This window comes from Triticum aestivum, chromosome 7D, assembly GCF_018294505.1.
Source record: "Triticum aestivum cultivar Chinese Spring chromosome 7D, IWGSC CS RefSeq v2.1, whole genome shotgun sequence".
NCBI classification, from domain to species: Eukaryota; Viridiplantae; Streptophyta; class Magnoliopsida; order Poales; family Poaceae; genus Triticum; species Triticum aestivum.
This window is the reverse complement of record NC_057814.1, coordinates 73,011,061-73,021,568: the sequence shown is the minus strand read 5'-3', so window position 1 is coordinate 73,021,568 and position 10,508 is coordinate 73,011,061. Positions and strand designations below refer to the sequence as shown.

Genomic DNA, 10,508 nt, shown 5'->3' with positions numbered 1-10,508 from the left:
GGTTCGTGGCTGGAACCGGGACTAAAGGCCCCCCTTTTGTCTCGGTTCCAGCCACGATTCGGGACCAATGGATGTGGGCCAGGAGCGAGGCCCATTGGTCCCGGTTCGTGTCTGGAACCGGGGCCAAAGGGTCCAGACGAACCGGGACCAATGCCCATGAGGCCCGGCCGGCCCCCTGAGCTCACGAACCGGGGCGTATGCCCCCATGGGGTCCCGGTTCATGACTGAACCGGGACTAATGGGCTGGCCAGGCCTGGACCAAAGCCCTGTTTTCTACTAGTGGTGGTACTAAGTTATTACTCTAGCCCATATGTGATGCTTTTGGATTTTTTTTTGAAATTGGAAGGTACTTACGTCCTGGAAGCTGGAGAAGAGAGGCAAGAGTCATGCGGTGATTGTGTAATTTAATATCCATGTATTTCTATCTGATCTATCTGTCTTCTTTGGTCAAGTAGATTGATTTATATTCAATGGGAGAGGTGCTTGGTAGTAGGTTCAATCTTGCGGTGACCTTGCAATGTGACAAGAGGGGTGATAAGGCACGTATTGTATTGTTGCTATTTGTGGTAAAATGAGGGGGTTTGGTCTCATATTAATTGATCTTATTCTATCTACATTATATTATCTTGTTTAATGTGTTACTCTGTTTGTATGAACTTAATACTTTGAGATATGTGCTGAATAGCGGTACTGGGGTGGAGTAATAGTAGTAGACGTGAATAAGTTTAACGGTCTACTTTTCACGGGCACAATGCCTATATATATATATATATTAATTATGCCTTGGATGATCATCATAACTATGTGCTATTCTTTTTATTGCCCAAAAATAATTTATTTACCCACCGATGCTATTTATAAAAAAGATGCCTCTAATGAACCTATGAATCACAGTCCATTCTCAATTATTATCAAGTGATTGTATAATTATTTGTGGTTTTAGTTTACTTTTATTTCACTTTTGTTATTATACCTATCATTATCAGATTTGATACTTGCAACTGAGAAAAACAAGGGAAGTGACGACCGTCACCCCTTGTCTTTGTTGGATGCAAGCATTTGCTTTGTGTGTGCAGATTATTATTATTATATATATATATATATATTTTTTACAAATGTGTGTGCAGGTACACGCACTAGTCTATTTCCGCCTTCTTTCAGCCTCCGGGCCGGCATTTGACAGGCCTGGGCCGGAATCACTTTGGGCCAACGTCCGCGACTGTGTACACACACGTCCGAGCCCTTTACCCCTTTCTTTCTCCCCTGCCGGCCGGAGCGCAACTCCCTCCGCCGCCGTACCCAGGCCTTCCATAAAATGCAGCCGCTCCCCCTCGCCCCCACCACGCCCCCAACCCCCCACCTTCCGACTTCGCACTGGATGGATTCAGGTCGCACCACCCCGCGAGGAGTTTAGGGGCAGGGGCAGTTTCCGGTCGGTGAGCAATGGGGAGGAGGCGGCCACCGTGAGAGGAGGAGGATCACGAGGTAAGGGGGTTAGTAAATCAACTACGTTTAAGTAATAACAACACTACAGGAAATAAGAACAAAGTTTGAAATGTTCTCTCCTTTCTTTCGTTGCTGCTGTTTATTCATTTACCTGTGTCCAATTTCATTTACTAGATTAGATAGTAACAGATAGGAAGGAAGTGTTCAGTACCTTGATTGAAAGTGGTCAGATGCCGAGGTGAGCATTCCTGTGTCTAATTAAGGCTGCGTTTGTGCCGAGAAAGTCAAAAGAAGTAGCCTCCGTTGGTTTCCACTTAATTAGTCCGTGACGGGAAGGATATTAGTATGGTCTGTTCTCATGCCCAATTTTATCAGCATGTTCCATCGTATGTCAGTTCGAACTTAAAATTGCAGCTCAACGCTTAATGTTTAGACTGCCTAAAAATATATTACTGCTGGGTCTATATTTACCTTTTTTTTATTCTTTCCCTGTATTATTCAAAGATTGATTATTCTTCTACTCAAGTCCAATTTGTTGCTTTCAGCTGAGCTATAAGTCTGTGCATGACACCGGCACCACATGCCCTTTTGACAGTCACAAATTCTTGTGTCTGGTGATGCAATTATGTGATCTGTGTTCGATTGTGTTATGTGATGCAAGAGCGGTAACTACCCACTCTACTGTTCCATACCATGATATATATTATTCTTTCGAGTCCAAATTTTCCCCTGACGAAACAGAGCTTGCAGATCCTGGACAAGTGCCTGCTCCTTATGGACGCAAAGATGGTGGAAGTTCCACAGCAAAGGCGGCGGCGAAGGAACGAAGAACCACACTCCTGCGGGGGCTGGGGTCGCTGATGATCACGGAGGCGAGACGCGGCGTCGTTGTGCTCAGGGTTATCTCTGCCTGCTGTGTCTCCCTTCAGCTGTAGGATGTTGCTTTAGCTGGTTCTGTTTTGATGGATCTGATGGTTGCCTGCCAAGGCATGTAGGAGTGGACCTGGATGTTGCTCTGTTTCTATGAATGGGAGAGGGCAAAGAGCCATTTGATCTACAAAATGTGGCACTGGAGGGATTCCACCCACATTTAACAAGTCTACTGGTGAGCTTTTGCGTCACTGCTAGAAGACAAGTAAATTCGGTAAGCTTACATATAACTATTCATATGGTGACAGGTGCGGCGTGTATTTAAATGGTAGGCCACCGGAATCCGGTACAGAAGATTTGACTCAGGCTACGTTCTCAGCATACGACAGGAGATTCCAAAACATATGGCACGTTAACAGCGCCGTACTCGTAGTAATAAAAGAGCTTGCGGCGCCAGACCCTGCAGCCTAAGCTTGGACGGACTCACCAGCTAGCAGCAGCCTAGAGAGGTCAGCAATGGCATCTCTGTAGCTTTCCCTGTCGATCCTTTCTAGCCAAGGAAAACAGTTCTTGCAGCGTCTTCTCCTCTGGCTTAACAAGGTACTTGATGATGACCGACGTGTTCAGCTTTGGGTTTCCATGATGATTCTCATGCGGCACTGTGATCTTTGTGTTCTGAGCAAACATTCAAATTTCTGGATAGTTTCATGGGATTTGGACTCTGATGTTGCTCCAGTGCCAGTATTTATAGTATCTGTTCTTTGTCTGCTCCTTCATAAAGAAAGAGTATCTGTTCTTTGTCCTAACTAGTTTCTTGTTCATGATTGGCAGCAGGGCTGCAACAGGAGCTGATCCATTTGGAAGCAACAGAGATTGTGCACGTAGATGGGTTCCCTCACAAGTAAATCCTCTCCTCAACTTCCTCATGTTACATAGCTAGCCGCATCACTTCTGCTGCCTTTGCTGAAGCTGGTTTTTTCAGACGGTGAGGTTGCTGATTCTGAGACTCAGGTGACTCCCTTTGCTAAAGCTGGGTTTTTCAGCAAGATGTCATTTTGGTGGTTGAATCCTCTAATGAAGATGGGCTACAAGAAACCCCTTGAGGACAAAGACATGCCACTTTTAGGTGCCACAGATCGAGCATGCAACCAGTACTCGATGGTCATGGAGAAGATGAATGGCAAGGAGTCGCTATCACACGCCACACCATCATTCTTCTGGACTATTGTTTCTTGTCACAGGCGTGCAATCTTGGTCTCAGGATTCTTTGCTTTGCTCAAGGTTCTCACCTTATCTGCTGGCCCAGTAATCCTCAAGGCGTTCATCAATGTATCACTTGGGAAAGGGACCTTTAAACACGAAGGCTATGTGCTAGCTGCGTTAATGTTCATCTGCAAATTCTGTGAATCCCTGTCACAGAGACAGTGGAATTTCCGCACTCGGAGATTAGGACTGCAGGTGAGGTCATTCCTGTCAGCAGCTATTTATAAGAAACAGCAGAAGCTATCAAATGCAGCAAAAATGAAGCACTCTTCTGGAGAAATTTTGAACTATGTGACGGTCGATGCCTATCGGATTGGGGAATTCCCATTCTGGTTCCATCAGACATGGACAACGAGTGTTCAGCTTTGCATTGCTCTGGCAATTCTATACAATGCGGTTGGTGCTGCAATGGTTTCATCTTTGGTCGTTATTATTATTGCTGTACTGTGCAATGTTCCATTGGCCAGACGGCAACACAAATTTCAGAGTAAACTTATGGAAGCACAGGATGTGAGATTGAAGGCCATGTCTGAGTCATTTGTTCATATGAAGATCTTGAAACTTTATGCATGGGAAGCTCACTTCAAGAAGGTCATCGAGGGGTTGAGAGAGGTTGAGTACAAGTGGTTGTCAGCATTCCAGTTTAGGAGGGCATACCATAGTTTTCTGTGTTGGGCATCACCTAATTTTGTTTCTGCAGCGACCTTTCTAACATGCTATCTTTTGAAGACCCCCCTTGATGCTAGCAATGTCTTCACTTTTGTGGCAACCCTGCGTCTCGTGCAAGAGCCAGTTAGGTCAATACCAGATGTTATCCGCGTTGTGATACAAGCTAAGGTTGCTTTCACTCGAATATCAAAGTTCCTTGATGCATCTGAGCTTAACGGGCACGTTAGGAAAAAATACAACATTGGCACTGATTGCCCTGTACCTATAGCGATGAATTCGTGTAGCTTCTCATGGGATGAGAATACATCAAAACCAGCTCTAAATAATATAAATCTGATAGTGAAAGCTGGAGAAAAGATTGCAATTTGTGGAGAGGTGGGATCAGGAAAATCGACGCTTTTGGCTGCTGTACTTGGAGAGATCCCAAAAACCAAAGGCACGGTATGTTCTTTTCTACTAACATAATCTTTTAAAGAAATACTAACTGCCAAATTATAAATTCAGACATTTAGAGACGTTTAAAAGAAACATGGACTGTTGTTATAAAAATTATGCTTGACACTATTTACCAAGAAGTACGTTAATCAATTCATTTTTTAAACATCTTTATATCAAATTCCTGATCTTTGCATAGACATTTCAGATCCAAGTCTGTGGGAAATTAGCATATATTTCTCAGAATGCATGGATCCAAACAAGAACCGTGCAAGACAATATTCTCTTTGGATCACCGATGGACGTGGAAAGATACCAGAACACACTCGTGAGGTGCTCGTTGGTCAAGGACCTTGAGATGTTGCCATATGGAGATTGTACTCAAATTGGGGAGAGAGGAGTAAATCTTAGTGGTGGTCAGAAGCAGCGGGTCCAGCTTGCTCGTGCACTATACCAAAATGCAGACATCTATCTTCTTGATGACCCTTTCAGTGCCGTTGATGTCCATACAGCCACAAGTCTCTTCAATGTAAGGATCGTATCAGCATATGCATACCATATTACTATTTGATTATCGTTTTTTTACAAAGTTTTTTGTAACAGGAATATATCATGAGTGCTCTATCAGACAAGACTGTTCTTTTGGTGACCCATCAAGTTGATTTTCTACCTGTATTTGACTCCATTTTGGTACCTCTCTCCACTTTGGAAATGTCAACATATGATGATATTTGTGCCTCTATGATTATGTTTATCTATAATTACTTTTATTTAATTGTTAATGAGATCTAAAAGACTAAAACTGGTGGTGATTTTTGGCAGTTAATGTCAGATGGAGAAGTTATCCGGTCTGCACCTTATCAAGATCTATTGGCAGATTGTGAAGAATTTAAAGACCTTGTAAATGCCCATAAAGATACGGTGGGTGTTTCGGATCTTAATAACAACTCAGACTCTCAAAGAGCTAAGAAAGTATCGATCAAGGAGACAGTTGGTATTCATGGAAGCAGATATACAGAGTCTGTGAAGCCATCGCAGGAAAATCAACTGATCAGGAAAGAGGAAAGGGAAACAGGGGATGCAGGTGTTAAGCCTTATATGCTTTACCTGCGCCAGAACAAAGGTTTCCTGTATTTCTCTTTTTGTGCTATTTCTCACATAGTTTTCATAGCTGGGCAAATATCACAGAATTCATGGATGGCTGCTAATGTTCAAAATCCTGATGTTAGTACACTGAAGTTAATTTATGTGTACATTATTATTGGAGTTTGCACAATGCTCTTCTTACTATCAAGATCTTTAGGAATCGTTGTTCTTGGGATCCAGACATCACGATCCTTATTTTCCCAGTTGCTCAATTCATTTTTCCGTGCACCAATATCCTTTTTTGATTCTACTCCTCTAGGAAGGGTTCTTAGCCGGGTAAGAATTCTTACTCGAATGGAAAACACGACAAATTTCAGTCACATTTTGCACCCACAGGATTTTCTCATGATAGATTAACTCAGTCCCTTGTTCTTCTTCTGCAGGTCTCTTCAGATTTGAGTATTGTTGACCTTGATATTCCATTTGCCTTTGTGTTTAGCCTTTCTACTAGCTTAAATGCATATAGCAATCTAGGGGTATTGGTTGTTATTACATGGCAAGCTCTGTTTGTATCCGTGCCTATGATAGTTTTGGGAATTTGGTTACAGGTAATCTGTATGACTTTGTTTCTTTATGCTAAGCCTCATGCCTATGATTATTTGATTTCATTCACCAACTGATGTTATCTGCTGCAATTTTTCTCTGGGAGTGAATGAGCCTACAGTTTTGCATTCAAAGTTTCCATTAACTGAAACTTGTTACGTTTGATCATGCAGAGGTACTAGCCTCGGCAAGGGAATTGATGCGGATCAATGGTACTACCAAGTCTGCTCTAGCAAATCACTTAGGTGAATCGATTTCAGGGGCTACAACAATAAGGGCCTTTGAGAATGAAGATCGTTTCTTTGCTAAAAATTTGGATCTTATTGACAAGAATGCCAGTCCATATTTCTACAATTTTGCAGCAACTGAATGGCTGATTCAACGTCTGGAGATAATGAGCGCCACAGTTCTTTCTTTTTCTGCCTTTGTCATGGCCATTTCTCCTCAAGGAACTTTTAGCGCTGGTAAGCAATTATATGGACACCATGTTGCTTCAAATATTTGGAGAAAGTTGAGTAACAAGCTCGTTCTATGGCCATTGATGCTTGCATCTGATTTGCATAAATGTTGCGTGCATTGACATTGCTACCTTTTTATTGACTTCTAGAGTTCTAGTTGAGTTCTGACACACTTTTGTTATGAGAACCTACTTGATACTCCCCCACTCCTAAATAGATGACGTTTTAGACATGGCTTTTCTGAACTTATTTGAAGTTACATTCTTATGTATATGTTTGTAGAAAACTAGAAGAGAGTTATAGTATGAAAATAATGTTGATGCAAAATCTAATGATAATATTTTGACTTATTGAGTCCAAATACTTTTCTATAATAGTAGTCAAAGTTATAAAATTTTGACTGAACGTTTTATAGAATGCCTTGTATTTATGGATTGAGGTATTGATGTTTATTTTCACAAGAAAACTATATTTGTTGCATTCTGCCGGGTAGAATAAGGTGTGAATTTTAAACACCGTAGATTTCACAAGCTACCACTTGTTTTGATGATTTTATGTATAAGTTTGTATCTTCTATGAAAATGCAGTTTTAGTGAAAATGCTCATGTGCCAAAGTCAAGTGAATAAGTATTTGGTACTATACAGCTATCCAGTTTATGAAAATTAACGTTGCAAAGTAGAATTAATTCCTTAGTTTTGTACGTGCACAGGTTTTGTGGGAATGGCATTGTCCTATGGTCTTTCCCTAAATATTTCATTTGTTTTCTCTATTCAATGCCAATGCAACCTTGCAAATCAATTAATCTCGGTGGAACGTGTGAACCAGTACATGGACTTACAAAGTGAAGCAGCAGAAGCTGTTGAAGAAAATCGACCATTACCAGATTGGCCCCAAGATGGCAATGTGGAGATTAGAAATTTGAAAGTAATCAGATGTGAATACATACATATACACCTTACAGGGTAAAATTCTGTAACACTTCTAACAAATTTACGCGATCGATTTTGATCTGACAGATCAGGTATAGGGAAGATACTCCCCTTGTACTACATGGAATCAGTTGCAAGTTTGAAGGTGGAGATAAGATTGGTATAGTTGGTCGAACGGGAAGTGGCAAGACAACGTTAATTGGTGCATTGTTTCGACTTGTTGAACCTGCCGAAGGGAAAATAATTATAGACTCTGTGGACATCAGTACAATAGGCTTACATGACCTGCGTTCGCGTTTGGGTATCATTCCACAAGATCCAACACTTTTTCAGGGTACAGTAAGGTACAATCTAGATCCTCTTGGGCAATTCTCAGATCAGCAAATATGGGAGGTAAGATGTACACAGATATAAATGTTGCCTTTTCTCGTCTTACCCAATGATCAGATAAGATTATGATGAAGGCATCACACCTAAAGAACGTAATGCAATGTTTAATCATGAGGCAGCCTTCTTATGTAATGTGCCAATTCAGCTTTCTTATATACCTAACAATTTCAGAAAGTTCAGCACATTGTAAAAATGGGGCGAATAAATTGAATTAGGGGAATCTCAAATTACAAGTTGCCTTTCCCGAGAAACAAATAGAGTGCCTAGGAGGAACTAGACAACTTTTCACTGATCGAAGAAATAGGCACCCAAATTCGGTTTGAGAACTCTGACATACCCGCGATGGCCTGGTAGGAGTGTACAGCCACACCTACCATCAACTGAGCTAAGGCCTAAGGCTAAGGGCCCCCTTTTTTTAATGGCAGTGCTCATTTCAAAAGGAGTCACTAAAGTGGTCACTCCATTGGTTATTATCAATGCAAAAAATAGCGTGTCCCTTAAAATATGCTATATCGCGCTGTAGCATGCTATTAACGAGACATTGTATACTGATTTATTAGCGAGCCGTTACTCAGAACGCTATAGCACGCCCTTTTTTCACTGGTTATTACTGCAGGTTCTTCAAAAATGTCAGCTTCTTGAAGTTGTCCAGGAGAAGGAACAGGGATTGGATTCACATGGTAGGAAACTTCACTTCATCTATGCTTTTTTTGTTATTTGAGAGGAGGGGGGGGGGGGGGGGGGGGGGCGGCACCTGCGTTACTCAAAGAGCCATACTAGATGGCAGAAATTATAGGGAACACCCGCCAAGAGCTGGCGGTGACCATTTGGCTAGGTTCACTCAACCTACCAAAGTGTGGTCTGCTACAATGTTCTTAACAGTTACACCCTCTGTTCCTAAATGTAAGACGTTTTAACAGTTTAAATTGAACTGCCAAAACGTCTTATATATATAAAAACAGAGGTAGTACAATAGAGGGGTCAATTTTCATCTGTACTTTGGCTTTGGAGTTCCTTTTCTAAAACTAATAAATTGAACAAACAGGCAACTCAGATAATCATTTCAGAAATTCAATTAGGTGTAAAAATACATGTGAAACTAAGTTCAAATAGGTGTGAAAATACATGCTCCACTAATAGAGGAGGCGGAGACCCAAGTACTTCGAATCTGCCAATGGATTTATCTCCAACCATGAATGAGACTCTTAGCAAAGATAAAATCATGTTCAATTTGTTGAATCTTGGTGTCTTTAGGAAGACCTCGTAGTTGCGCCTAGACCTTCTTATGGGCTGAGTTCTATCATTTTGCTAGCATGGTGTTCGAGCTATCTCCTTTATAGTACTTTATCAAGATCTGTTCATAATAGTTGTGGAAGACGGGTCGAACTGGAGTATGGGCCAAAGGCAGCTCTTCTGTCTGGGACGCGCACTGTTGAGAAGATGCCGCATCTTAGTTCTTGATGAAGCGACAGCTTCTATAGACAATGCAACAGATGCTATTCTTCAGAAAACGATCCGGACAGAATTCAAATATTGCACTGTTGTTACGGTGGCCCACCGTATACCAACAGTTATGGACTGCGATATGGTACTTGCAATGAGCGACGGTGTGTTTCTCTTACCCGCAACTTATAAGAAATATAACGATGTTTTTTAGTACTCCAAACGGATTGTGGATCTTTCCCATATACTGATGCGCTATATATGAACACTTCCAGGGAAAGTAGTCGAGTTTGACAAACCTACAAAGCTCATGGAAACTGAAGGATCTCTCTTTCGTGAGCTGGTCAAGGAGTATCGGTCATACACATCTAACACTAACTTTTAGAAGAGAATGTCAATTTCATTTGTTTGCTTGCTGCAGCTCTATTAGCTTTTAGAAAGGGAATTCTTCTATTTGGTACCTCAAGGAACGAAAATACCATCTGTCAGTTATTGCCTTGAAATTTCTTTGGCTATCTTTTTCTACCAGAAACTCTGTGCACGGTGGACTGCCGGCCGCCTTCTTAAGATATAGAGGGCTAAATGGGAGGGCCTTCAAGGCTGACCGTACTCTTAGGCCTTGTACAATGCAAAGTGCTTAGTAAAATAAATCGAGTTAAGCACCAGTGCTTATCTCTACAGGAGGGGTGCCTAATTAAGCGTCTACCCTCTACAAATAAGCAAAAGTGCTTAAAGAAAAACTGTTGTATTTCTGTAAGCGCATTGCATTGTACAAGGCCTTATGGATCTACTTGCTGAATGTTCATCTTTGAAAAATACAGTGAACAACTATCCTAAAGTTAGAACAGCTATAGTGTCACTCTGCCGATATCTTGTTTGCATGCTTGTCTCAATAAAGTGCGAACTCTAGTAATA

General features: G+C 41.5%; 1 protein-coding gene across 6 annotated transcripts; it reads left to right on the top strand.

Moving 5' to 3' along the window:
• The first annotated feature begins 1,284 nt into the window (after positions 1 to 1,284).
• Positions 1,285 to 10,179, top strand: LOC123164012 (ABC transporter C family member 10). 6 transcript variants are annotated; one of them, XM_044581432.1, is made up of 16 exons: positions 1,285 to 1,485; positions 1,992 to 2,111; positions 2,197 to 2,551; positions 2,625 to 2,916; positions 3,148 to 3,217; positions 3,299 to 4,689; positions 4,892 to 5,212; positions 5,287 to 5,373; positions 5,506 to 6,105; positions 6,213 to 6,377; positions 6,548 to 6,836; positions 7,541 to 7,755; positions 7,848 to 8,153; positions 8,767 to 8,830; positions 9,518 to 9,757; positions 9,869 to 10,179. In XM_044581432.1, exons 5-16 carry the CDS (start codon positions 3,202 to 3,204, stop codon positions 9,976 to 9,978), a joined length of 3,804 nt encoding a protein of 1,267 aa, XP_044437367.1. In that variant the 5' UTR covers positions 1,285 to 1,485; positions 1,992 to 2,111; positions 2,197 to 2,551; positions 2,625 to 2,916; positions 3,148 to 3,201; the 3' UTR covers positions 9,979 to 10,179. The 6 variants fall into 6 exon arrangements, with proteins under 6 accessions (XP_044437367.1, XP_044437365.1, XP_044437363.1 ...); XM_044581430.1 differs by lacking the exon at positions 6,213 to 6,377 and having other exon boundaries at positions 2,649 to 2,916; positions 4,883 to 5,212; positions 5,506 to 5,806; positions 6,546 to 6,836; XM_044581428.1 differs by lacking the exon at positions 6,213 to 6,377 and having other exon boundaries at positions 2,625 to 2,825; positions 4,883 to 5,212; positions 5,506 to 5,806; positions 6,546 to 6,836.
• The last annotated feature ends 329 nt before the right edge of the window (positions 10,180 to 10,508 follow it).

Coding starts and splice junctions, on each gene's coding strand:
- LOC123164012 (XM_044581432.1), top strand. Junction 7,756..7,847: donor TGGAGATTAGAAATTTGAAA/GTAATCAGATGT, acceptor TTGATCTGACAG/ATCAGGTATAGGGAAGATAC. Junction 8,154..8,766: donor CAGATCAGCAAATATGGGAG/GTAAGATGTACA, acceptor TTATTACTGCAG/GTTCTTCAAAAATGTCAGCT.